This window comes from Sorex fumeus, unplaced genomic scaffold (assembly GCF_029834395.1).
Source record: "Sorex fumeus unplaced genomic scaffold, SorFum_2.1 ptg000002l, whole genome shotgun sequence".
NCBI lineage: Eukaryota > Metazoa > Chordata > Mammalia > Eulipotyphla > Soricidae > Sorex > Sorex fumeus.
This window is the reverse complement of record NW_026606059.1, coordinates 57,989,130-58,016,698: the sequence shown is the minus strand read 5'-3', so window position 1 is coordinate 58,016,698 and position 27,569 is coordinate 57,989,130. Positions and strand designations below refer to the sequence as shown.

The 27,569-nt window shown below is 47.1% G+C and overlaps 1 protein-coding gene across 1 annotated transcript; it reads right to left on the bottom strand.

The window, feature by feature from the left end:
- Positions 1–1,789: 1,789 nt before the first annotated feature.
- On the bottom strand, positions 1,790–27,569 carry DERL1 (derlin 1). Its single transcript, XM_056137480.1, has 8 exons — positions 27,206–27,569; positions 14,792–14,903; positions 11,045–11,109; positions 10,039–10,065; positions 9,104–9,199; positions 7,500–7,552; positions 5,499–5,609; positions 1,790–2,616 (listed from the first exon to the last, which is right to left on the bottom strand). Exons 1-8 carry the CDS (start codon positions 27,356–27,358, stop codon positions 2,478–2,480), a joined length of 756 nt encoding a protein of 251 aa, XP_055993455.1. The 5' UTR covers positions 27,359–27,569; the 3' UTR covers positions 1,790–2,477.

Genomic DNA, 27,569 nt, shown 5'->3' with positions numbered 1-27,569 from the left:
CCGAAGGGGGTGCAGAGCCCTGCTCCTTCTCAGCGGCCCTCCCTGGGACAAGGAGGGGAAAGAGGCCCCAAGCAGGCCTGGGCTGCAGGTGCCAGGAAAGAGGCTGTCACACAGCTGCCTTTCCAGGTCCCCCAGAAAGGGGATTAAACTAATCCTACAGGACTCAGACTCAAAGCCACCGGTGGAAACTAGAGAAACACCCCAAAGGCACACAACAGCCTAATTAGAGATACACTAGAAAAACAAAAATAAACAAAAAACCTCCTGAACCCAATGTTTAGGATGATCATGGTTCATTAAAACCAAACCCAGTGATCCTCCTCCCAGCAATGATTAAATCCTATCGATATTCTCCAACATGGAATAGAATTCAGGAATCGTATGCAGCTCTAATGGCACCCAACCAACTCTGGGCACGCCTCAGTACCTGAAACTGGTTGCATGGATTACCTAATATCCCAACAGCGGGGGGAGTGGGGACATGGAAACTTAAGACACACAACCGTCAAGTTGTATATTTTAATTTACAATTTTTGCCAATAAAAAGGATTAGTTACAAAAAGGGAATTTCTCTGTACAAAATAAGGATTTTTTTTTTAATCATAGAGAATCCATTGGCTTGCCTGGGCCTTGCCAAATCCGATCTCAAAACAGCTCACTAAGTTCAAATTCTTTTCAAAAAATAGTAACAAGGGTCATCGCGACAAGAGCCATAAAATGATCAGCTTCCTGAGGTGTCTAAGGGGAAGAATCTAAGGAACAGGTGCCCTGAATTTGGGTCCCTGTCGCCTCTTGAGGAGAGTCTGCTCATGGTGCTGAGGGCAACAGTGAGTGCCAGGGCTCCCTCCTCCACTAGCCGCTTCCGCACACACGGATTCCACAAGGCCGTTGAGATTCTCCCCCACCTTCTACTTGGTGACCTGTGCATGGAGGGGCAACAAAGCCTTCCGTGAGGAGTCGTCTCCAAATCCCCATGTCCACAGGGGGACAGACGTCACAGTTGGGGGGTGGGGTCAAGACTATTGGGAGTCTGGGGGCCCTGTTTCCTGCCAGGAAACTGATCCCCACTGAACCCAGCTCCTGGTGAGCTGCCTTTGGAATTTAAAAAAAAAAAAAAAAAACATGAAGAGCTGTGAAAAACACTGTAGTCGTCAAAAAAACCTTTTATTTGGACAAGCCTTACCCTGATGGAGAAAGCCCACAGAGGACAGGGGAGTCATGGGCTCCTAAGCTGCTCCTGAAATACATTCATGACTCAAAATAATAAAGGCTCCCAGACACAGATTCTCAAGGCATTACAACCCAACCCCGAATGATGTGCTTCGATGTCCGTGGAACATGGTGTGTGTGTGCATGTGTGTGTGTGTGTGTGTGTGTGTGTGTGTGTGTGTGAGAGAGAGAGAGAGAGAGAGAGAAGGGGGAGGGGGAAGAGGGGGCAGAGAGAGAGAGAGAGAGAGAGAGAGAGAGAGAAAGAGAGAGAGAGAATTTCAATCAGGGATATAAAGCTCTTTCCTCCCTCATTCAATTTACATGTACTGAGAATAAAATAGTATCAACACCTAAGGGCTAACCTCTCAGAGAGAGCATCAGCCTATGGCCAATGTAATCTGGAACTTTCTGGAGTACAACTCAGTTTCACTGGGTGCAGCCAAAGTCAGTATGCCCTCCCTATGAAACACAAAAGGGTCTGGACTTCTGCCCACCAAGGTCAGCGATGCACCCCTAATGCAGGACTTCAGGGGAAACTGTCAGCCACCCCCACCCCACCCCCACCCCCGACAAGCCCCCATCTGTGACTGCCCTACGTGGTGCTTTTTGTCCGAAGACCTCTAAAGAGGTGTTGACCGACTGCAATGATGGCAGGTCACAGTGATTCCAGAAGCTGAGAGCTTGTCGTCGGCTGCTCCAGTCTTCTCCCTACTGGGAGAGTTCTGCCCACCCCCAAGGGGTGAGTGGTGGGGATCAGTTCTCGGTGAAGCCTTGGCAAAAGTCAATAAATAAGAGCTTGTCAAAGGCAGAGTCACTTTCTGGGCAACTCCTCTAGCTGCAAATCTTGGGGGGCTGGGAAGAGGAGGGAAGTGGCGTGTGTGTAAGAGAGAACAGTCCCTTTGACAAAGGTCTGGTGACCCTCCCCTGGACACCGCGCTGCATACCAGCAGACCAAGAACTGCCGGGACCCCGTTATTCAAGACAGAAAAAAGGAAGACGCCAAAAATTATAGTCAGTTCTGCAATTTGCACAGTTGATAATTTGTTCTTCATAGCAGGAAGGAGTTGAATGGGAATCATGAAACTGGAGGAACACTTTATATTTTTCTTCAGGATTGAAAAAGTGTGTCTTGTACTGAAAGACTACATTCAGTGCGGGTCAGGTCCAACAGCGTTAGCTAGAACTCGGTGGTTAAGCGCACCCAGCACTGAGAGGAACTTCATCATGAGCAGAGAGGCTGGGGCGGGGGCAGGCCAGAGGCCACTCCGTCACTGGTCCCCAAGTCGGAAGCCCTGTCCCCAGTTATGTCTCCCGCCTCCACCGTTCTGATCAGCAGCTCGCCTCATGCTCGCAGGGGGCACGCCGAATCCAGACACCCCTCCTCTCCTGCTGGGCAGCCAGCGGTACCTGGAGTGGGCGGGGGAAGGGAGAGAAGACAAGTGAGTCAGGTCCACACACTTACCAGAGCTGTGTCGGGTCCCACAGCGTGGGTCTGTCAGGAGGAACTATGTGAGCCGAGGCCACCACCTTATCCATCTTGGCTCTCTGTTCTGATCACAGAAAACACACCTTCGCATGCTGCTTACATGTACTAAGTTTTCGACTAAATTCACACTCCAAAACAACTGTCTTAGGGTCAGAAAGGTAAGGGATTTGGCCTTGCATGAGGCCGACCTGGGTTTGATCCCCAGGACCCCATATGGTCCCTGGGGTCCTTCCTCACAGTCCCGTGATCCCTGAGCACAGAGCCAGGAGTAAGCCCTGAGCACTGCCAGTCTTTCTGGGGCTGATGAGATAGTAGAGGCCGTTCACTTGCATGTACCCACCCCCAAGTTCATCCCCGGCCCAGCAGACAGTCCCCCAAACATCACCAGGGTCACTTTTGAGCAGAGGGGCAGAAACAGGCTGAACTAATTGGCCGACTCGTCTTATGCCACGATTCCATGCCTCAGTCTTTTTCACCTGTGGCCCCCTTGGAATACTCTGGAGCCCACAGGGGGGCCTTCTGCTGAGAGATGCTGGTTCAGATCATCCCTGATACCTTTCAGGTTTCTTCCCGCCCCCAAAACACTCCTCTAGTTAGAAAGTAAGTGCAGAGAAGAGGATCTATCTAGTTTTCTAAACGGAATGCAGAATAGCGAGGCACATTAGAATTCTCTAACTCGCATCCTTTCTTCTCAACCGACACAGCTCGACACTTAAGTCCCAGATGCATTTCTCAGCACCCCTAAAGGTCGCGTACAGCAGCGCTCCTCCACAGCACAGAGTAAAAGGAACACGGCAAAAAGGCAACGCTGCTCGGCTACACGATGTGCTCCCAGACTCTATGGCAGCCATCGTCACGGCTTCAAAGAAGAGTGAGATTAAATTCAAGTCATTAGTGCAAGAAGATGCCCAATTATACATAATCAACAAAAATTTATGGTAATTTCAAAGCAGTTATTGCTTCTGCAAGGAGCTACATTTTGCCATCTGATCTTTATGCAAAATCTAGCAGAAGGGCTTCCACCAACAGAGAGAGCTTGGGGGAAGGCGGGCTCCCGCGAGCGGCTGGTCCTCCACGAGACTCCTGTCCACTTGCTGCCCCCGACTGGGAAACAGTTCCAAACTGTTAAGTCAGAATATGGCCACTTAAAGGAAAATAGCCCTTGGCTACCCCCCAAAGCTCCATGTTGGGGTTTGGGGTTTTTTTGTATTTTCTTTTTTAAATTAAGGCATCTGCTATCTGACTTGAAAACCTACAGCAGAAATCCAAGCCTGCTGTTAATGTGTCCTTTGATAATTAGACAGCAGACTGGTCATTTGGTTTTTGGGGTTTTGTTGTTGTTGTTGTTTTAGCTTAAAGGCTCAAAAGAGAAAGTTTCTTTTTATGCACTTCAAAAGAAAAAAAAAAGCAATAGTACATCAGGGAGGGCATTTGCCTTGCATGAGGCTGACCTGGATTCCATCCCCAGCACCCCATATGGTCCTCCGAGCACCGCCAGGAGTGATTCCTGACTGCAGAGTCAGGAATAACCCCTGAGCACTGCCAGGTGTGGCCCAAGAACAAATAAAAAGCCCATACAACAACCAAAGTGTACTTCTGTTCATATATCATATTTCAAAATGTACCCCTAATAAGTGCAATTAATGTAGCAGATATATTAAGTATATACTCCATTATGACGCTGAGTAACGATGTACACCCGAAATTCTATATAAATCTGTTTCCTCAATTCAAAATGACTTTTCCTATCAGACTTTTTAAAAAAACAATCCTAACTCCTAATCAATTAGGAAAGGGGGCTGAGTGGTGCGCTACCTGCACTTTCTGCTAGACTGAGCCCCTGGGACTGACAACCAGCAGAATGCTGGAACCAAAAGGCGGCACGTGCAGCCGGACCCGGGGCTGACGTCGGGCACACTGCAGGGCCTGGCTAGCAGCCAGGGGCCTTTCCTGGGTGGACGGTCCTGCAGCTCGCGGACCGAAGAGCACCAACCTCCCTCGGGCTCTGCCAAGTCCCAGGAAGGGAGTAAGGGAGCTTGCTGTCCCTCCCAGATGCCTCGCAGGCTGACGCCCTCCCACAGGCAAGCTCGGAAGCTCCGCATCAATTTCCGCGACCTCAAAAACGGGCACTGAGGGAAGGGACCCCACCCTGAGTCTGTGTCAGAGGAAAGCTGGGCCCTTGGCCTCCCTGCAGATGAGGGAGAGCCAGCACAAAGTCCCAAGCATTGGGCCACAGGACCTCGAATGCCGACACCTGCTCAATTCTGCAATGTTTAACCAAAGAAACACTGACGGTGCCAAAGCAGACTTTTGGACTCTAAGGGTGATGACTGGTTGCAGAATGAAGGGGGTGGAGGACATGGGTCAACTGGGCAGTGGAGGGCAGCGCGGCCCTGGGGGGGGGGGGGGGGGTATGGGAGGGAGCAGCATGCAGCTTCACTGGATTGCCGATGATGCATATGCTGACCCGGTGCTGATCGTGCTCTGACTTCACGGGAAGATGGTTTGAGAATGTCTTCAAGCTCAAATAAGCCCATAAAAATTAAAATGCTGAATGTGTACCATCCCCACCCCCACCCCGAGGTGCACGGGGGTCAGGCGTGGCAGGTCATCCTGGCCCAGTGCAGCACTCCTCCGGGGACACCCAAAGCTCGGCTCCCAGAAGACTGAGCCGAGGCTGCTGTGCTCCCAGAGTACCGGGATGCAGGACCTGTGCACCCAGAGGCTCAAGCCCCATCGGAGAGAGAAACCCCTATCTGAGCCCCTAGGGACACACCAGGGCAAGGGCAGGGCAAGAACTCACAAAAACTGGGGTGTGGAGAGAAAATTCCTTCCTCCCAAATCCATCGGGTACCGGAACATTAGGAAGAAATAGAGATGTCCGACGAGATTTCCAATGAGCTCATTGATTACCCTGCAAACAGAGAGTTCAATTAATCTCCAGACAGCCGCGTGGTCATGGGAGAGTCGGCCAGGCACGACAGCACAGCCCTGAGGTGGGCGGCCAGCGCAACCCTGGGGGGTAGGACCCAGGGGGCCTGCGCTCTTCAAGGCTAGCAGCCCACCAACATCTTCTGCACGTCCCAGCCTCGCCACAAAATACTGCTTGGGCTCCCTTCGGCCTGAGAATTAGAGGGGTTGCAAAGCGAGCTCTTGAAAGCTTTCAGTGGTGAGTGCTGAATCCGTAGACCGTGGGTCCCGGTGAAGGCCCACGGGGGAAGCAGGGGAGTGAGGCAGAAGACCAGGGTGTGCCTAGGGCCCGGCTCTGGCTCCTGGAGCTGTGCTCCGGTGCCCACAATAAACAGCTTTCCTCCAGCCTCCATCAGGGGTCTCCAAAGCTACTCTCCATCCCCCTCCACCTCAGAGACACATGGGCACAGGAAAGCACTCCCTGGCTCTGCCCATGTGGCGGGCAGGGATGTCCTCCACTCCCAGCTCACGGTGCTCTCAGCATTGACGGAGGCAGAAGGGAGGCGCCCCGGGAGCAAAAGCACCAGGCGCATGCAGGGCAAGCCCTAAACCCCACTGAAAATGAGACATAATCTGGAGGGGGCTGGGGAGAGAGACCAAGCAACAGAGTACACATCCAGCAAGAAGAAGCTTCCAGATTCACCCTCTGGAACCGCATAACCCCCCACATGCTGCTCGGTGAGGCCCTGGGGGCCCCCAAGCACCTCACTGTCGAGGATGGCCTAAGCAGCCCCAGGAGTGGAGAGACCAGCCCCCCACCAGCACTGCTGGGTGGAACCCCTATTACTAATAACAATACCTTGTAGTGTTAAAAAAAAGGGGGGGGGAATTCTTAAAATAGCTGCACCTGGATATCCTCCTTTAAAAATCTGACTGCGGGGCTGGAGCGATAGCACAGTGGGTAGGGCATCTGCCTTGCACGCGGCCAACCCGGGTTCGATCCCCGGCATCCCATATGGTCCCCCAAGCACCGCCAGGAGTAATTCCTGAGTGCAAAGCCAGGAGTAACCCCTGAGCATTGCTGGGTGTGACCCAAAAAAAGCAAAAAAAAAAAAAAAAAAATTCTGACTGGATTAGGGGACAGATTGCTAGAGTAGCGGGGAAGGCGCCTGACTTACATACGGCTGACCCAAGTTCAATCCCTGGCATCCCACTTGGAGCACCCCCAAGAGTGAACCCTGAGCAGAGCCAGGAGTAAGCTCTGAGCACAGCCAAGTATGGACCCAAAACCAAAATACAAAATAAAAAAAGAAAACTAAAGGACTCTGCAAAGTGGCAGATCACACATCTAGCATGTTCAGTCCCCAGTCCCCCTGGGTACGATCCCTGGCAACTGTAATGCTTACACAGATCAAAGACAGCGTAACTTTATGCATCCCCAGCACTCCAGGAAGTCAGCTCAGAGACAACTGAGTCTGTGCTTGTGCAATCCAGACAGAAAACTCCAGAAAGAAGCATTTACTCAGAGCATGTACAGGCTGAGTGCACACTCTGCATGTGGATCCCGTGACCACCAGGAATGGCCTGTAAGTACACAGGCAGAGTAGCCATAGCTGAGCACCACTGGGTGCGACGCTCCCCAAACCAACCAACAAAATCACATATCAAGACCTGACGTGACCAACAACAGTGAGGTAAGCGACAACCATTCACTGCTTAAAGTGCTACAGCTACGTCCCTGCATTACTTCAAAATCCACGTATTTTACATTAACTTTCCAATCTCATTGCTGAGATTTTTCTGAAAGTTTTATGAAGATTACAAAAGGAAGACAAAGAACAATGAGAGTCTTCTATGGATTTGGTTCCAGTTAAATAAATCTCGTATCACTTACGAGCCTCCGATGATATAGTTGAATCCAAGGATAACCCAAGGCAAATAACAAGCCTAGGAAAAAAAATACACACAAACATGAGTAAAAAGGATGGAGCTACTACATAGCAGTAGGGCGTTTGCCTTGCACACAGCTGGCCCAGTGGAGCCAGGTTTGATTCCTCCACCCCTCTCGGAGAGCCCAACAAGCTACCTAGAGTATCTCGCCCACACGGCAAAGCCTGGCAAGCTACTCGTGACGTATTCAATATGCCAAACACAGTAACAACAAGTCTCATGATGGAGATGTTACTGGGCCCACTCGAGCTAATCGATGAATAATGGGAGGACCGTGACCATTTACTGAACACTGGAATGTTTTAAGATATCCTGGGAGATTTTATTTAATCCTCTGGAAAGTCACTGGTAGTTTTTCTGAGGTCAGTTGAGCACTACTGCTGCTGTCCGTAAAGCTGCCCTCAGGAGGGCAGGGAGACAGCTCAGAGGTCGGGGCACCTGGCACGCAAGACCCCAGTTTGCGCCCCAGCACTGCAAGGCTACCTGAGCACCACCATGTGTGACCCTGGTGGCTCCCAGCACTAGCAGGCCTGAGCACTGACCCCTGCAGCCCAGCTGGCCAACTGTGGCCAAGGGTGGCCCTCGAACCCCTGAGCACTGCTCTGGGAGGCAGCACTGCCCTCAAACAAATAAAAATGAAAAACATTCTCTCTGGAGATGGAGAGAGTTCCCAGGGCTGCATGTGTGTGACCCTGCACCACAAACCACATCACCTTACCTAGTACCAAAGTGCCAGTGCCTGGTCACTGGGCTGAGTACTGCCAGGAACGGTGCCGGGATCTCAGCACTGCTGGGGAGGCCCCAAATAACAAAGCGTAACATTCTGCATTCATAATGATAGCGCCTCATACGTTAGTACTTGGAGACCGAGTATTACTTGGCCCACAGCTCTGATGCAGTCCCTGCCCAGCTTAATTCAACCCATAGCTTCAAAAAGTGGATGCAAGCCAAAACATGGCCCCTATAATCAGGGAACTAAAAATACCCATCTTCTTTTACGTATCATGCAAACTTATTTTGAACATGTATCTCATCAGAGAATGTGAAAGAACGGGGTCAAAATGAAGAAAATAAAACATGTTACAGGTGAAAAGCTGTGGGAGAAGACACAAAGGGACGTGTCTGGGGGCAAAAAAAAACAAAAAACAAAAAACAATGCTTAAACTGAAGTGTAAAGTAGGTAACAGGAAAGTGCTAAGAACAGATTTTTAAAGATCAAGTTCCCCGTGAATATCTTTTCTTCCTCCTGTTGCATCCACAAACAGGAGGTGACTTGGGGACACATGGCTGCGGGGCCTGAGGAGAGAGGGAGGGAGAAGTAACAGCAAGCAAAGGTTTTCAGGTGAACAGAGGAAACCCAGGGGTGGGAGGGTGGGGGAGAGTGGGAGAGGGGGGAGGGGAGGGGGGTGACTGGGAAGGCAGCAGGGGCCAGCCTGCTGGACACTGCTCAGCAGTGACCTCTTCTGGACAAGTCAGAAAGTACACTGCTCAGCTGAAGAAAGGATTGCTACAAAGATGGAAAGGAGTTTTCCAAGTAGGTTACAGTACCTTAAATCTCGTTCCAAACCAAAATGACACAATCATGTCTCTGTTCAGCTGGGCCCACACATAAAGTACTGACATGATCAGAGGAATCATCAGCAACTGCAAAAAGACGTCAACATGTAAAGATGGGGCCCAGAGGCACTTAGAATACAGAGGCACTTAACATGGATCTATTTTCTTGAACTTACCCCTCCGAATTCTCACATTCAAAAGGCAAAAAGAAATTCAACTCATCAAAATGATAACTTTAACTGAAAACCCTAGAATGAAACCCAATTATTGTAGATGAGCTCAGAATGATCAGGTTGGGGCAGGGCAGAGAGCTCAATGGGCGAGACCCAAGTTCAATTCCAAGCACGGAACAATCCTCTAAGCGTCAGTGTAAGTGACCTCTGAGCACCACGCCAGGAGTAGTGGCCCCCACACATCCAAAACAAAGCTTTCCTACTGAAGAATCTTTTTAAATGTAGAGCCTCATGCAAGCATAGGCAATAACTGATAACCGTTACTCTCAATAGTCACATATAAGCCAAAAGTGAGTAAAAATTAGTACGTCTATTTGAAACCCATGCACGAGTTTCAAAATAAAACTACGATCACCATTTCAAAATGCCACACAAATGGAGGGGTGGAGGGGTGGCAGAACAATAAATATAGAGCGGGTAGGGCCTTGCCTTGCACAAGATCAACCCAGGTTCAATCCCCAAAATCCCATATGGTCCCCTGAGCACTATCAGGAGTGATTCTTGAGTGCAGAGAGAGCCAGAATTGAGCCCTCAGCCATCATAGGGTGTGGCCACCAAAACAAAAAAATACAACAACAACAAAACCCCACATGATTAACTACCTAGTTAGTGTAGTATCAACTTCTGTAAGAGGCTATTAACTGTAAATATAAAACGTAATAAAGAAAATGAGACAGCTTCATGGCCACTTACCTGCATATCCATTGCTAAGCCAGTAATCTTGGTTTGTAAAGTTAAAGATCAAATACCAAGCAGGCATTCCAGGCCTGGTAAAAAAGTTCCCTTCATCTCCAGTGTTCTAAAGGAAAATACTTTTCTCTAACTCAAACTGCTTAAAACCCTCCAATCACACAGATATGAGCTCATCTTCACCATAGACAGACTACAGGCTACAGTACTGGCCAGAATCCCTCAGGGCTTAAGCACAGGGCTCTCTGTGGCATCCCCTCTGCCCTGCCCTTGATGCTGTGGCCTCGCTCCTCCCATTGGCAGAGGATGATGCCTGTGCCGTCTGAAACCCGTGACGATTCTCATCCCAGTTAGGTTTCCAGAGCCAAGCTGAAAGGCTTTTCTTTTCTTTCCAGAGGGGACAAAAGTGGAGTGGGTACCCAGAGACCACGTCTTCTTGATTCCTGGCCAACGTTCAAGCAAAGCCCCCAAAGTCACCAAGCCTCCTCTTCTGCCCCCACGGGCCGAGGCAGAGAGCTGGAAGAGGCAGGACAAAGGGAGGGGCCGTGCCTCATCCCTAGTGAGGTCCTCACAGAGGGATGCAGGGAGGACTCAGAGCCCCGAGACCAGGACAGCAATGAAGCAGGAAGAGGAGGCTGGGCGTAAACCCATTTTCCACTAAGGACCACCGATTTCCAACGCTATCTCATGGCACAGGATCCCTGTGCCGTTGTCAAGTTGTCACATACGAGAACACAGAGAATTAAGAAGGGGAAGAGGGAACAGCTATAAAACACAGTCCACTGCGGGGAAATGCCACAGAGGCAGTGACAAGCGAACAAACCACTCCAGGGCTGATTCATTCTAGCTTTCAAAGAATCTTAATTATTCTTACTTATTACCTCGAGTGAAACAAAGACTCAAACTTCTGTCAGTGGAAATAATAAACAGAATACTATTTCCCCAAATTTGGGGGTGGGGAAAAAAATCCCAGTTACTTTCTGGACCCATGTAATAGATTCAAGGATACCACGATGCAAATCCAGTTGAAGAGGAGCATGAATAAATAGTCTGCTGGTCTTCCATCGAAAGCTCCTAAAAAGAAGAATAAGCCAAACATCTCATGGTTCAGAATTTCAGAACAAAGTGAATTTCATGTAAAGAAACATTTCAAAAACACAGCTAATGCCAAAGTAGAATATTTTTAATTTGCTTCTCTTAAGTAAAAGAAAAGTAAATATTTTTTAAATATCCAAAAGTCCATCCCCAGAAGCCTGCCCTAAACTTCAGTCACCCAGGTCAACCTGTGCTCTCCTAACTGGATTCCAGTCACAGGTTCTGACTGCCACAGGCTAACTCAGACCCCAAAGGGAAGGAGGGGAGTGAATGGAAATGTGGATGGCTGCAAGTACATCCAGGGCTTCTTTCTGAAGTGATGAAACATTCTAAAGTTGAGTGTAGTGAATGCACAACTCAAAATACTCGCTGAATCATATACTTTAAATGCGTAGAATTGTACCATACATGAATAATCAATGAGGCAGTTTAAAAAGTGTTTCTCAGCTCTAGAATTTCAAATTTTACTGGATGATAGAGAACTAGAAGCAACTTTAAGAATTACAGTACACACCAACATCTACGGTCTGATCCTGTAAGTTGTCATGCAGACAACAGAATTACAAAGTGCTTATAGAACCTGACTAGGCAGCAGGTGTAAGTAAAAGGGTTGAGGGACCTTAAGTAATTGAGAGAGAAGACGATCTGCAAATAAAAAGTGGTCGTGAAATTATTGTAAATTAAGTGTATTAGGATTATTAAGTGTAGTAGGATTTTCAAGTCCCTGTATTTACTTCAAAGATAAATTTTTAAATGTTTGTGAATTATGCTTCAAACAATCATGGGACAGTCAAGAGCACAGACTGGCTTTCAAGGTATCTGTTAAAAGGGAGTGATGGAAAAAGGTGATCCCACTGATACACAGTATCTTGAAATTATATACAAGTACGTTGAAAACATATTAAGTGAAAATAACAGTCACAACGGGAGACAAAATGTCACAAACAGGCAGGTGTGTCCATACAGAAACCAGATCAGTGCTGGTCAGGGACGTGGGGGCAGCAGGAAGGACTAACGGGGACTGTCCTTTGTGTTCTGTGGGCCTGCCCGGAATGCCACACGCGGCGGTGGTTATGTAACAGCAAAGATACTCAAGACACTGGACAGGATGATTTCAAATGGCAGTTTTCATCTTATATAAATTTGATCTCAATTAAAGAAAAAAAGGGTTTCCCCAACCTTTCTCTCTTCCTTTCTATATTTGAAAATTTTCCATAATAAACTTTATTTGGGGGCTGGGGGGCACATTTATCGATGCTCAGGAGGCCACATGTGGTGCCAGGGATAGAAGCCACGTCAGCTGCATGCAAGTGACGCACCCTATTCCCTGTACTATCTTTTCACAGCCACAAAAAAAACATTTTTTAGACCAGTCATACATCACTCCTATTTAATCTAGACTTTGCTAACCAAAAAAAAAAAAAAAAAAAAAAAACACTACTCTAACATTTTAATCTAAATAAAATTATGCCAGAGGGACAGAACACTAGTAAGAAAGTCAGCACCGTAATAGGGGACAGAGAGGACAGAGAAGGGAAATCATATATTCTGGCGGACTCAAGGATCACAATTCTGAAATCGGTGTGACAATCACGGTTGTCAGTTTCACCTCAGCCTAGTTATTTAACATCCTTAAACTTCCTGTCTTCCTTCAGTGAAACCAAGGGGATAGTTAGGTCCCATCCAATAAATAAATGTCTACAACCCGACACCTGTATTAATACAACAGTTTCCCTATTTTCAAAAAGCACTGAAAATGCAGCAATTTACGGGAAAATTACATTTGACACCAAGTACCCCTCTATTTCCCCAGAGTTACAAATCTGATTCACACATCTCAAACTGATTTACTTTTTTTAATGGCTTGGAATTCCCTATCCTATGCTAACAGGTTTATAAAGCCTTGGTAGTCAGCCAATCCTCGCAAATTCATGTCGGCCTCACAAACTGATACTCACATTTTGACACAGCAACGTCATTTACTGTTTCTCATATAAGCAACTCAAAATAGCATATACGGTAGGGCAGCAAACACGTACCGATTCAGTAAGAAATTCAGTCTATTTGTCTTGGGCCACACCTTGGTTGCTTCCTAGGGACTACTCCTGGTGCTGTGTTCTGGGGAAGTGTGGTGCGGGGATCAGATTCGAGCCTCCCACATGCAGTGCATGTTCTCCAGCCCTTTGAGCTAACTCCCTGGCCCAAGAAAAGATTTCTATTAAAAACCTCACAGCAGGGCCAGAGAGACAGTACACTTGCCTTGCACATAACTGGCCTGGGTTCTACCCCAGCACCCCACAGAGAGCCCTAAGCCCTGCCAGGAAGGATCCCTGAGCACTGAGCCAGGAGTAAGCCCAGACCCTCACAAAACAAAGCAAACAAACCTCACAAGGACGAGCATGCCTTGCATGCAACTGACCCAAGTGTGACCCCTCACCCTCACCCCCAACACCAACATGACCTGCTGAGCATGGCTGAGTGCAGCCACGTAGGCACCTGAACACCGAACACAGCCAGGGGTAGCCACGGAGGCGCTTGAACATTGGGCACTACTGAGTGTGGCCCAGGACAGCAGTACATCCTCGCACTGATATCCAGCTCAGTGGGCTGAGTGTCACTGGGAATAGGCGGCAGACACCTCCCAAATACACAAACACTTTACCCACAGCATAGGGAGTCATAGCAGGTTTATCTTTTCTCTTTTCTTCTCTGGGCAAACCCAGAGGTACTCGGGGCTTACTCCTGGCTCTGTCCTCAAGGATCACGCCTCACCTCACACAGGGATAGTGGTTGCAAGGCAAGCTCCCTACGCGCTGTCCTATCACTCCAGCCAACTACCTTATTCTTAAATGCAAGTTATATACCTTTAGAGCTGAAGGTTTCTATTATGACACTAAACCTATGCTTACAGTTGCATAAGTCGTGCTTTCTGAACCCAATCTAGGAAATAACACACTTCAGGCCCATGAAGCAGCACAGAACGGGGCCTGATGTGTGCCAGGAATGAGTGAGATGTCAGACTAATGGGAAGTACATGATTCAGCCTGTAAGTACATGGGCAAAACGTGTATACCTCTCCCCATTTTTTTTAGCGCATTTAATTGTACACTGCTGCTTACACCTCATGAATCTGCTGTAAGGATTAACAAAAATCAAATAATCTGCATCAGAAAAACAGCTCAAAGGGCTGAAATATGTCTCTGGTGGGATATTTCTGTTCATTTTTTGTTGTTTGGGGGCCATACCCACAGTGCTAAGGGCTTACTCCTGGCTCTGTGCTCAGGGAATCTCTCCTGACGGGGCTCAGGGGACCATTTGGGGTGCTGGGGATCGAACCCAGGTCAACCACGTGTCAGACAAGTACCCTATCTGCTGTACTATCTGTCCAGCCCCTGGAGTACATCTTTGTACACAGGAGTCCCAGGTTTAATATCCAGCCTTTTAGGGTCCCCTGAAAAATCACAGGAACAATCCCTATGCACCAGAAGTAGTCCCCAAGCACCCCTGGGAATGGATCCAAGAAAAAAAATCATAAATGTCTGACTACTTCTGGGGCATTTACAGACACTAAGGCGTTTCTCTATATGCGCTCAAAACTCTGGCCCCTAAGTAAACTTAAGGACTGGTTAATAGACAATACTTAAAACTATGGGTAACATACCTGTTTCAAGTCGTGTAGAATACTGATATAAGAAATACAAATTGACCAAATAAAGAAATCCAGTTCCTGGACCCACAGGGAAATAAAAGGTGGCAGTGATTGGCCTCCAAATCTGTCCAGATCAAAATAAACACAGCTGTTAGTTTCTCTAAGCCCAATTAATTCATTTTAACTAAATAAAATCAATCCTAGCAAATACACGTCATAATGATGAGTGCTACCAAAGAGATACCACCAACATAATTCAAGAAGACAAGAAAAGTTCACACCAGCTTTAATTACATCGATTTGCAAATCAATGGTATAAAGTGGCATCATAAATGAAAAACACACTTTGCAAAGCAGGCTGAAAAAAGGCAGTCCTAGAGAAGGACATGGTTATGGTTAGTCAGGTATATACTTAAGTCTGTCAAAAGTGAATTAAGACAAAGACAATTTGTCGGTAACAAAGACAATTACCGACAGTAGAATCATGTCTCTATTTAGGAGAGCAAAATACTGAGATGACAACCTTGTCAAAAGACACTCAAAAGGGAGAGGTACGACAGTATTATTCCCCGTGCTCAAACTGAACTGCTCTTTAGGTAATATGGATACATGACTTAGATATATTATCCCTTTCCACCACCACCCCCAAAACCCACAGAGAAGACTGCAGCAAGCCTCGTTCCTGATCCCGTCTCCCATCCCCAACAACACAACTAAACTGTTCCGCAATGCCTTCGCAAAGCATCCATGTGTGCCACCCCAAGATTGAGTCCTCTGCATGAAACCTGGCAGTGCACAGAGAAGGAGCACTCTGAAGCCACTCACGGTACTTGTTAGAGGCCTGGAACAAGGCGCAGATGGGCCCATGCGCTATCCTGTAACAAATATTTGGATAATTTCGATTTCCTCCTAAAATGCAGATGAATGCCTGATTTCTCTCTTCCTCCACATCATGTAGTAAAGTTCGTATTCGCCTAGAGTTTTTTTAAAAACCAAAACCTAAAGTTTGCTCCTCGGCCCTGCATGTTGCACCAACACCAGGAGCCCAGTAGCACTAGTCAGAGCCCCGTTGGCCTCCACTCACTACTGGAGGTGGCCCAAAGCACCAGGGGCAGGTCCCCCACAAAAACAAACAAAAAAACCCTTTAGATTGACGTTTCTTTATATATACAGAAATTTTCCTTTCTTCTTGTTGCAAATATTTCCTGGTATATTCATTGCTAGACTGCTTTTAGGATATTTTTACCATATTTTGACATGTAAAGTTTAATTTAATGTGGGCAAATGTATCAATCATGTAGCACAGTGATGAAATACTTCACAAGAATATGCAATGTTTGGTGCTATTAGCGCACATTCATGGCTCCTCTGAGGAGCAGAGAAAAGATTCAACTTATTTTTCTAGAAGGCCACTCAGCTTCCCAGTCCTATCTATAAAGCCAACCATCTTTTTTCCTACTGATTTAAAAGCCTATTTGTATCATTCACATATTACCTTCTATACTAAAGTTCACCTCTACACTATTTTGCTTGGAATTAAATTCTTATGTCACTATCAAGATATCTTAATTCCTAGTTTTTTTGGGGGTGTGTGTGTGTGTGTGTGTGTGTGTGTGTGTGTGTGTGTGTTTTGGGGAGGGCTGGGCCACACCTGGCTGTGCTCAAAACCAACTCCTGGTTCTGAGCTCAGGGATCAATCCTGGAGTGCTTAGGGGACCATACATGGTGCTGGGTATCAGACCAGGGTTGGTCATGTCTAAGGCAAGCACCTTACTCCCTGTACTACTACTTCGGCACTTTCAATTCCTAGTTTTATTCCTACTTTCATATCTGAAAAAGTTAAAAATTCAATAATTCCCTCCCATTTTCTTGCACATTTGTCATGATTTTCTTGGCTAATCTCAGTAATTTAATTTTCTAAAAGTAGAACACCTTTTTGGGGGGATTGAGAGGGGAGGGACACGGTGGGCACACCCAGCACACACTGCAAGTACTCAGGGCTTATTTCTGGGTCTGTACTCAAGGATAACTCCTGACAGGTGTAAGGGACCATATGCAGGGGACCAAACCCTGGCCAGCTGCCTGCCCGCTGTTACTATCTCTTCAGCCTGGCTCTTTATTGTTAACACCTAACCACTGATGTTGAATTATCTATTTCTTTTGTATACTCAGAAATGGTGTCCCAACCATATTGAGTCTACCTTATAAATAAAAGTTGTACCTCCATCCTATCCGTCTCTTTTCCTGGCTAGTAGCTCCAGAACAATGTTAAGTAACAGTGGCTGAAATGGATGACCTTTCCCAAATTTTGGACCTGCCATCCTGCAGCTGGCTGTGGGCTTAAGAGTTGTGTATCTTATTGCACAAGCCTGAGGCTCAACCCCTGCCTCCGAGAGAGGCTCTCCAAAGCAGCACACGGAGAACGCAAAGCAGGAAATGTCTGGGACAACAGTACATGGTCCCAAAGAACTACAAAAGCACAACCAATGGACAGGGAGCACCGAGAGCATTCGGGTGTGGCTGATCTGGAGAACGGAAGTGGTGGAACCTGGCCAGACGCACAGGAAAAGTAATCCTCAGAGCTCACTTAACAGCCCGGGGTGAACAACAGCCTCTACACACCCAAAAACTTTCAAAGTACCCAACTTTATTTAAACCAGCACAGCATGACAGGCAGAAATTCATTTCGATTTATTTACGATTTTGTCACAGGACCCGTAGAGTCTGGAAGTGGAGAGCCCAGCACTGAAAATGATTTGAGAAGGGCTAGATTGAAGGCTTAGCTGACAAGCTATCATTGCTGAGCGTCAATTTCGATCTGTAAAAGAGAATGACAGGCGAACGCCTGCCCTACTTTGGGTAATGGTCAAAAACTGAAAGAGCAAGCCCTGACTCAGGAGGGAGACTTTATAGACGAGGAAACAGGATGAGAAGAGGTTAAGTAATAGGCAGTAAGTGGCACCGGGCTCAGATTTTGTCGCAGACAGCCTGTCTCCAGAGTTTATGAGACTAAACCCCTACTTTAACTGCCCCTTCACAACTAACACCATTACGGGGTGTCACTACAGTTGGTAAAAACTCGGTCTGACTATGACTTTCATAATCCTGAAATGAACCGTGCTTTGAATCTACAAAGTCATTCTCCCTGCCCATTAAAAACCCCTGGAGGAAAAACCAGCAGTGAGTAAGGCCTCGGCTGCCTCAGTGCTCCTACAGCCCAAGGCCTCAGAAACTCCAGGCCTCTGAGTTTGTTTCTTCATCTACCCAGTAGAGTTTGTTTGTGGCTCCTGTTTTCTTTATGTCACAGAATTGGTAAGAGACTGGAATTAAGGAGGAGAAGTTAAAAGGTGCGTGGATGAAAAAGAGATCTGTGGGTGTAAGATTATTACGATCTTTTAGGAGACTCATGCTGACCTGGTTTTTACAGATTCCCATTTTAAACTACCCCCCATGTTTTCATAAGTTACTCAAGGCCTGACTAGAAAAGCAACCTTTTTTTTGTTGACTTTTTCTCTTTTTTTTTTTTTTGCTGACTATATTTTTCACAACACTGACAACTTGACACTATTTTTAGCCACCGTGTGCACCTGTGTTTTGGAAATCAGCGTCTGTCAAAATACCTCATGTCTTTCCCCCATTCATTAAGCTTACCCTTGGGGTATACTTGTTCTCACCAATCTAAAAGACTTAATGTTATCTTTGTATTCCTTTAAAATGATCATTTGAAAACATTAAGAGATATTTTCTCTCCTCAGAAAGATACAATATAATATTTTTCTGAGATCCGTGGCAGGTACTCAACCAAATCCCTCCCTTTCTTCTGACTCATATGTAAATAATTCAAATAGAAAACGGCTTTATTTTTAGGGAATGGTGGAAAGTGACTTTTAATACTAGAAAACCTTCACTGACCCTTGAAGAGGCAGCCAGGTAGGGCACAATGAGCCCAGGACCTGCAGAGAAGCACACCTTGACTTAACACTCTGAAGGCAAGTGTTACAAATCCCCACCATTCTCCTGAGGAAAGCTAGACTCCTGTGAGAGTGAGAAAATCCATCCAGAGTCCTTCACTGGACACAAGCAAGAAGACCACGTGTGCTCAAGGGCATCTAAGGCCTTAAAATAATAATAGTAATAAAAACTGGCTTGGTTTGGTTTCTGGGCTATCCCAAGGAGTACTCAGGGGACCAGGCGGTGTTGGGCCACCCAAAGCTGAAGATTCCACACACCTTCAAGTGTTTCAACTCTCTGAGCTACACCCCAGGCCAAGATACTGTTCTTCAGTTACTATTTCACCAACTTCCGCCCAACATTCTACTACTGAAATAATTACAAGTGTCTTCCTTACAGGGCTGGAGAGATAATACGGAGGGTATGGTGCTTGCTCTGCATGCAGCTGACCCAGGTCCAATCCCCAGCTTTCCATATGGTCCTCAGTGATCTCTGAGTGTAGAACCAGGAGTCACCCCGGAGCATTGTCAGGTGTGACCCAAAAACCAAAAAAAAAAAACCCCATGATCAAAGTTCCCCCACTCACCCACTCCGGTTTTACTGAAACAATAAACAGTTGATTTGGAATGAAGAAAATCTACAAAGGTCACCATCTATGCAAGAGAGGAAAGGCACCCATATGCCAACTGTTCAGTATCAGCAAGGTTTGGCATATCTATCTATCCAGGTAGACAAGAAAAACAAATGGAAGACTCAGTCCTGAGGACAGGCTGTGGCTCAGTGGGAGAGTCCTGGCCTTCCAGATGGGAGGCCCTGGGTTCCAATCCCAACAATGCCTGGTTCCCTGAGCATCACTGGGAGTGAACTCAAGCACAGAGCTGGGAGTATCCCTCCTGGGCACCACTTAAAACAAACAAAGAAACAAACAAACAAAAAAATGATGTCTCAATTGAGAACTTTAAATGAACTCTTTCAAAGTCATCAACTAAACAACATGTTCTGGGAATGGTCACAGTCATAGTTTTCACTAAATCAAAACAAAATTACCCAAAAAGGCCCACACCTATAGAATGGATCAATAAATGGTAGTTCAGCACCCAAAAGGGCTGCATGGATAGGAGCAAGTGAAAACCACCTGCAATAATATGGGCATTCTCAAGGCACTGCGTGAAAGAGGCTAGATACACAAGGATAAACACCATATTCTTTCAAAGATGCTAAAAAAAGCTGGCTAAAACAATCTAAGGAAAGTAGGAGCAAGTGAGAAGGTTTGGAGAGTACAAGCAAGGTTCTATTTCTCGGTCTACATGGTGCTTACCTACATGTATTCATGTTTGGAAAATTCAAGAATATACCATATATACAAATACATATACTACTCTGCTTATATATTGTAGCTCAACAACAATTTAAAAAATATACCTATCAAGAAATGGGCAGCCTAATAAGCAAGACTGTCCAGTATGAACAGAAAATTTAGGAGAATTATTCTAGCTGGGTTGGAAAGTTAGTTAGCCTAGTAGGCTGGAGAGCATGATTTGCAGTAAAATGTGTAGGTTTCACCCAGCAGCTTTTGGCAGAAATGCGTCCAGACCCCACAGTAGGTTACTGTTGCCAGGCCACCCCGGGGGGAAAGGGTGTTGTCCCTCCGCCTGCTTTCCCCTGGCGGCTCGGTGGCTGTCATCCTTCAGAGGCCATTGGACAGTCAGGTCTGGGTCCGCAGTGACGAAACTTGTTGGGCCTCACAGGATGGGGGTGGAACCGGTCCTGGTCTCCCTGTCCCAACAAGATCCCAAGTCATCGCCCATGAACGGCCTCTCTGGCTCCTGACCAAGCTGCTCAACGACCATGATCCCAGAGACTTAGGAGCAAATCTCGAAACCCAGTGGCTTTTGGCAGAAATTCCTCCAGATTTAAGTGTTAAAATTTCAGAATTTCAAAATCACGTGGCCCTACTGCAGCCACACGACATCATATGCTATTCATAACCAGCAATAGAACACAAATTGTCTACTGTTGCCTTTTCAGCAGATCTGAGTGTTGGGGTAAAATCTCAAATAATAATGGTGGGTCTGGTGTCAAAATGTTGAATGTGATCAAAGTAGAGAGAGAGTAATGTGAAAATCATCTGTCCCACAGGTAGGGGAAGGGTGTGGGATGGGGGTATACTGGGGTTTTTGGTGGTGGAGAATGGGCGCTGGTGAAGGTACGGGTGTTTCATTGTATGACCGAGACTTAGACCCGAAAGCTTTGTAACTGCTCTCACGGTGATTCAATAAATAAAATTAGAAAAAATGAAAAAAAAAAGTAAACTGGAGTTCATGCACAATTCAATTAGCTAATCAGTGGCTGAATAAATAACAGTACTCCTACATTAAAAAAAAAATGTGTGGGTTTTGGCTCCTGGCACCGAGTAGGACCCCTGAACACAAGCCAAGTGCTGCCCCTGAACACCACCAGTTGTGGCCAAAAAAAGGAGTTTTTTAACTATAAAAATTATAAGTTTTTTATTGCTGTTTTGCAGTGCCCGAGACTAAGCCCAGGTTTTATGCATATAAGGCATGTGCTTAACCACTCAGCTCAATCTTCTGCTCCTAACTCCAAATTGTGAGTCTTCTACTTCTATGCTCAACCAACAGATAAAGCTCATTCCCCTTCCAGGTTTGCATGCGCATGTCTCTTTTCCCTGGTACCTTTTGTTCTGTTTTTGGGTTTGGGCTACAACCGGCTGTGGTCAGGGCTTACTCCTGCCTACGCTCAGGGATCACTCCAGGTAGTATTCAGGGGGAACCAAGGAAAGAACCTGGGTCAGTCAAGAGCAAGGCAAGAACTCTCTTAAATCAATCTGCTAGGGCTGCTATCATCGGGTTGAGTATAACATAACCGAAATATAAGGACCAGCTCCAACTGGGGTCGAGGCTGGTGTCATTTCCTAGAGAAATGGTTCTTGCCCATTTCAGGTCAGGACACTCTCAATGGGACAAATAATAGGGTAAGAACAGAGAAGTTACATTTCAATTACATATTAAAATTAGAATACTAATAGCACTGCTTAGGATAGAAGGCAAAAATGGCTGGAGTTATAACTGGCTAATAAATAAAACTAGCACTATAAGCAAACTACTATTTTTAATAGCTTACTTAGCAGACTATTCACTGGGCACTCCAACAAACGTGCTTCCATGGGTCTTATTAAATGGAGACATGAAGTGGGTAGCATTTCATCATTTTGAAAAGACTTACTTTTGTATTTATGAAATTAGAATATGTCTCCCAATCAATATATTCAGAGAACATTCATTTCTACTTTCCTCCCTTCCATCCCCACCAATGTATCAAACTGTAGATGGTTTAAGCACAATAGTTAGAACAGAACGAATATGAGGTTGGAATGACAGTACCATAGGAAGGGTGCTTGCCTTGCAAGCAGCCAACCCGGCTTCGATCCCTGACATCCCATATAGTCCTCTCAGTCCACCAGGAGTGACCCCTGAATGCAGAGCCAGGAATTAGCCCAGAGCATCACCAGGTGTGGCCCAAAAACAAAAACCAAATCTACTATCACGTTAAATTGCCCCCATTTTTAGATTTTAAAAATGGACTCTGTGGGGCTGGAGAGATAGTACAGCGAGTAGGGCATATGCCTGGCATGTGGCTGACCAGAGTTCGATTCCCAGCATTCCATATGGTCCCCTGAGCACCGCCAGGAGTAACTCCTGAGTGCAGAGCCAGGAGTAACCCGTGTATTGCTGGGTATGACCCACGGTCACAGTCCTCCTGTTAAAAAAAAAAAAAAAAAAAAAAAAACGACTCTGGGACCAGAGCGATGATAGAGCAGGCAAGTACCTGCTTTGCATGCAATCAACCCAGGGTTCAATTCCCAACATCCCATATGGTCCGCCAAGCACCGCTAGGAGTGATCCTTAAGCAAAGAGCCAGGAGTAAGTCCTGAGCACTCCCGGGTGTGACCCAAAAACAAAAATAAAATAATATAAAAATAAAAGGGGGTTTCCTAAGGATAGATGACCTGCAACTCCGAAGGATTAAAGGCCGGTGACGGGTATCCTACCAGTCTTCAGCTAAGCCCAGCATAGAGACCATGACTCAACTGCCTGGAACACTCTAACAGAAAAGGGAAATAATGCACCAGAAATCACCACCAACAGTATTTTGCCAGATACATAAAGGTGTGCTTTGGCCACCAACATTATGCAAAAGAGTTCAACAAGAAAACTATCGAAACTAGAAACTGCAACTGCAGGGGCCTATAAACCAGCTAACCTGGGGCCAGCTGTGGTAGCTGACTGAGAGGACCACTGGAGCAGCACAACACAGGGGGGTGGATCTTCACACACTTTCCACTAAGAAAAACTTTTTAGATCATTTTCAGCAGGTTATTTGTAACAAGCAATACTAAATAAATTATTTAGGATCTGCCTTTGGGCCAGGCTTGGGTGGTGGTGGGGAAATTGGAAATAATGGTGGTGGGAAGGCATAATAGCGATGGGACTGGTGTTGGAATATTGAATGTAATAAATCATTGTGAACAACTTTATCACTGTCACTGTCCTCCCGTTGTTCATCGATTTGCTCAAGCGGGCCCAGTAACGTCTCCATTGGAGACTTTGTTGTTACTGTGTTTGGCATATCGAAAACGTCACAGGGTGCTTGCCAGGCTCTGCCGTGCGGGTGAGATACTCTCGGTAGATTGCCGGGCTCTCCGAAAGGGGCGGAGGAATCGAACTCGGGTCGGCCATGTTGGCTGCGTGCAAGGCAAACGCCCTAGCACTGTGCTATCGCTCCAGCCCTTTATAAAATTAAAAAAAAAATACAGATGGGTGGGGTGATGCTTACCCAATCTCTTTTATTATGCATGGTCTCAAACCACAGAGAGCTGGGTGGGGGGGAGGGGGAGTAAGGGGACTCCAGCTCTCCATTAGGCAATCAGGAACCAACCTTAAAGCATTCCACCACCACTGTCCAGCACCCACTGTGAAGAGCATTTCCTCAAGTCTCTACTCACACTGCTGCCATTTCCATGAAGAAAGGAATGTCTGAAACTTTGGAGGGCCTAACAAGTCAAAGGAGCGTCAGAGATAAGAGGAGAAGTCATTTGTCCCTTCCTACAGGGCTGCACAGCCCGAAATCAATCATCTCCACGCTGCTTAAGCTGTTACAGATGGGCTGAGCGCCAGGCCACTGTGCAGCACAGGTTCCGCCTTGGCGGCAAACTGAGGTGAGGGCAGAAAGCACAGACGGCCTTCCTTCCCCACCTGGGCCAGGCGGGGGACCCCAGGGAGAACCCCAGCCTCCAAGTCATACCCCCACAAAACCAAACCAGGAAGATGGGAGGAACAAAGGAAGGTGGATCACAAGGGTAATCACTTTCTAATCCATCCCTGGCTTGTCACAGCCCCACTGCGAGTCTACTAGAAAGCCTTTGATGGATCTAATTGCAAAAATGAGCTGGCTTCTGTGAAAAGAGGAAGTGACCAGTTTGGAGCAAGTCCTTTCTCACAGAATGACGTACAATCACAGCTCCTGTGAACATCCTTTACCCAAGGACAAGTCTACTGACATCTAGTCTGTCAACATACATTTACCAAATGCATAAAAAAAAAAAAAAAAAAACACCAGTGTGCTGTTCAGGCTGCATGCCAGAAGCACACTCTAATCAACAGCCTGCTTCACGTTTCCATCTGGACGCCTCCAAAGCAGCTGGAGACGGTACAGGGTCAGAGCAACACTCTCGGTGCAGATGCTGCCGTGTCCTCAGGCCCCACTGCCCTCAGCATTCCCCAGATTGGTGAAGAGCTCCAGCATCCACTCCACTCGCCTAGACACTGCTCAGTCCTGCAGCCAGACCCATTCACCCTTGTCTCAAACAGCCGCAATCCTGGCCACTGCGGCTGGGACGTGGATCGCTGCCCTGTCTCCGCACACACTGGCCCATATCACCATCCCTCTTGCCTTTTAGCTCATAGGAACAGGTTAGGCGCCCCCTCCAGCCCCCCGCCCTATCTCACCCCATTCAACACACCAAGCTCGTCCACAGTCAAAGTAAACTTGTCAGTCCTTTTCCAAAAGGCCAAAAGTTCAAACCAATCTAGCAATGACCTAAGGATCCTCATCCCCACCGCTGACTGTCTCGTAGTATCTGTTCCTAATTCCTGTCTCTAAGCCTTACTATGCCTTCTCCCTAGAAAGTTATTCCCAGAGTCCCAGATTCTGTCCAAAAATCTTCTCTGAGGCTTTTCTAAGATACTGCATCAAATACACACCCCATGAGTCACTCCCCAACACCTGCCTCTCTCCCCTTTTCTTCAAGGGAGCTGAGCTTTCAACTGCCTTACTCACCATTATGGCCCCAATTGGTCCCATGCATCCGCCAGTCCTCCAGCACCTTCTGTGTGCCAGCCACTATCCCAGGGGATGCAGAGAGTGGACATGACACAAAGCTCAGGCTCCCAGGGAGCCTTCTTTTCTAACAATACCAAGGGACGGTAGGATAAATCACAAGAGAAAAAAATCAAAGGGAGAGAAATGGATGGGTTCATATTTTTATACAGGGCAAGGCCCTGCCATTAGGTAGCACCTGCACAGAGACATGAAGGAAGGAGGCAAACCACGTGACCCTCCTCGGGCGGAGAAACACTGTATGTAGAGGTCTGGAGCAGGAAAAAAGTAAGCTGTGGACAGACCAGCAGGGAGTCCGTTGTGGAACCTTTTGTACAAGGTGGAGATTGGGGGGAGGGAGATGAGATTGGACAGTACAAGGGGATCCTGCAATTCACTAAGTGGTCATGGATTTCACTTATTTAGTTGAGAAGGTATCTGGGCAGTCCTTCAGACAGAATGATAGCGATTTATTTATGTTTGAAAATAAGCCCCCTTGCTATCCAGAGAAGCAACGGAATGAGCAAAGCTAGAATGGCTTGCAGAATGAAAAGGAACTGTACTTTAGATCTATGTCCAAGGTACAATAAGTAGAATTTGCAGACGGTCAGGCATGAGACAGAGACAAGTCAAAAATGACTCCAACACTGTTAACTCAGCATCTGGCCATAAAAGTGTCACTACTTGGGACTGGAGAAAAAAGTACAGTGGGTAATGCACTTGCCTTGCATGTGGCCAACCTGAGTGTGATCCCTAGCATCCCTTATGGTCCCCCAAGCACTGCCAGGAGTGACTCCTGAGTGCAGCGCTAGGAGAAAGCCCTGAGCATCACCGGTATGATCTCAAAGCAAACAACAACGTAAGTGTCATTATTACTTCTCAGGTAAAGACTAAAAGGGACAGGTTAAGTTTGAGATAATGTTGTTTGGCCAAGTGCTAATTTCAAGTACCAGTTAGCTATCCAGGTCTGGAAATCAGGAGTTAGATCGAGACTGAAACTATTTTTCTTTTGGAGTCTTGGGCTTACAAAAAGTATTTAAAAGTCATGAAGCTAAATGAGTTCACCTCCAGCCAAGAAAGTGTAAAGAAGAGGTTCTAGAATGCTTTCTGGACACAACACAAAATTCAAAAGTCTGTTTTTTTATACTGACCTGCCACTGACTGAAAGATCGAAATCACAGAATTCAGTGCATAAAATAACTTCTAGAAAACTAATTTTCTCTTTCCAGGCATATTAGTCTGGATTGTTTCATTCATACTTAAAATATCAAGGCCTTATTTGTTTCTTTGTTTGTCTGCTTTTATTTTGGGGCCACACACCTGGCTGTGCTCAGGGATTACTCTTGGGGGCTTTGTGAAGTGCTGGGTACTGAGCCTGGGTCAGACACGTGAAAGGACCTACTGCCTGCACTACTTTCTGAACTTTTTTCTTTCCTTTTCTTTTTCTTTTCTTTCTGTCTTTTTTCCTTTTTTTTAACATTTCATTTTATTAAACTCGGTTTTCTTCCATTCTTGGAGCAATTTATTCTTGGTTCGTTCCTTCATAGATTCAACTACATGATGCAGAAAGATAAACGCACTCTGCGCCTCTGACTTCAAGTAACTCCTATGCAGGGGAGTTCATTAGCATGGGGTGTGGGGGGGGGGGGGACCCACTCAACTGGATGTTGGGAAAACTGAAATCCACATGTCACCCACGTGGTGTCACAGGGAGGTCAGAGGGCATCTACCACATTCAAGCTAATCAGCAGCATCCACTAGATTGACAACTCTCAGAGGCTTAGCTCCCCTCTACTTCCTCTGAATGCAGGGAGCGCTACCTCTACAGAAAGGCGAAATCTGCCCCTTTCCAGCGGGCCAAACGCACGTCTCCTCGCCTCGGATTCTGCAAGCCCTGGTTCCAGATCCAGACCCTTAGCCTCAGGACCCGGGCCACAGGACCCCGCCCTAAAGCGCTGGAGCCATGGGCACTACAAATCCCAGCAGGCACCGCGCGCCCGTGACATGCCGCTGTGCGCCCGACCGCCGCGGGGCCTCCTGGGACCTGCAGTCTCCACTCCCTCTGCCGCCGGTCAGTACCTGAAAGCGATAGATGAAGGCTTCGGGCCAAAGGAAGAAGTAGGCCGGGCTAATGAGACCGAGTTTTCCGACCAAGGGCACCGCGACAGTGGCGGCGAACCAGTAACGCGTGATGGACGGAATGCTCCTGAACCAGTCCCCAATGTCCGACATCTTCGCCCGGTTTAGGTGGCCAGGATGCGCACAGCCGCCCGACGCCCCGTCCCGGCCCCTCACCACGCGGCCGGCTCCGCCACTGGACGGTGTCGAGGCGAAATCCGCCGGAGCTGGGGGTGCAGAAGGCGGAGACCGGCGGACGTGGCGCCACCGAATTCGGACGAGCGAGGCAGCGTTCGGCAGCGAAACTTCCTCTTCCGGCGGCCGT

Excerpts from the sequence above, each read along its gene's own strand:
- DERL1 (XM_056137480.1), bottom strand. The coding sequence starts at position 27,358 with ATGTCGGACATTGGGGACTGGTTCAGGAGCATTCCGTCCATCACGCGT. Across the intron at positions 14,904-27,205 it reads CCTTCATCTATCGCTTTCAG|ATTTGGAGGCCAATCACTGC; the intron begins GTACTGACCGGC and ends TGATCTGGACAG. Across the intron at positions 5,610-7,499 it reads AACTATATCATCGGAGGCTC|GGTAATCAATGAGCTCATTG; the intron begins GTAAGTGATACG and ends CTCTGTTTGCAG.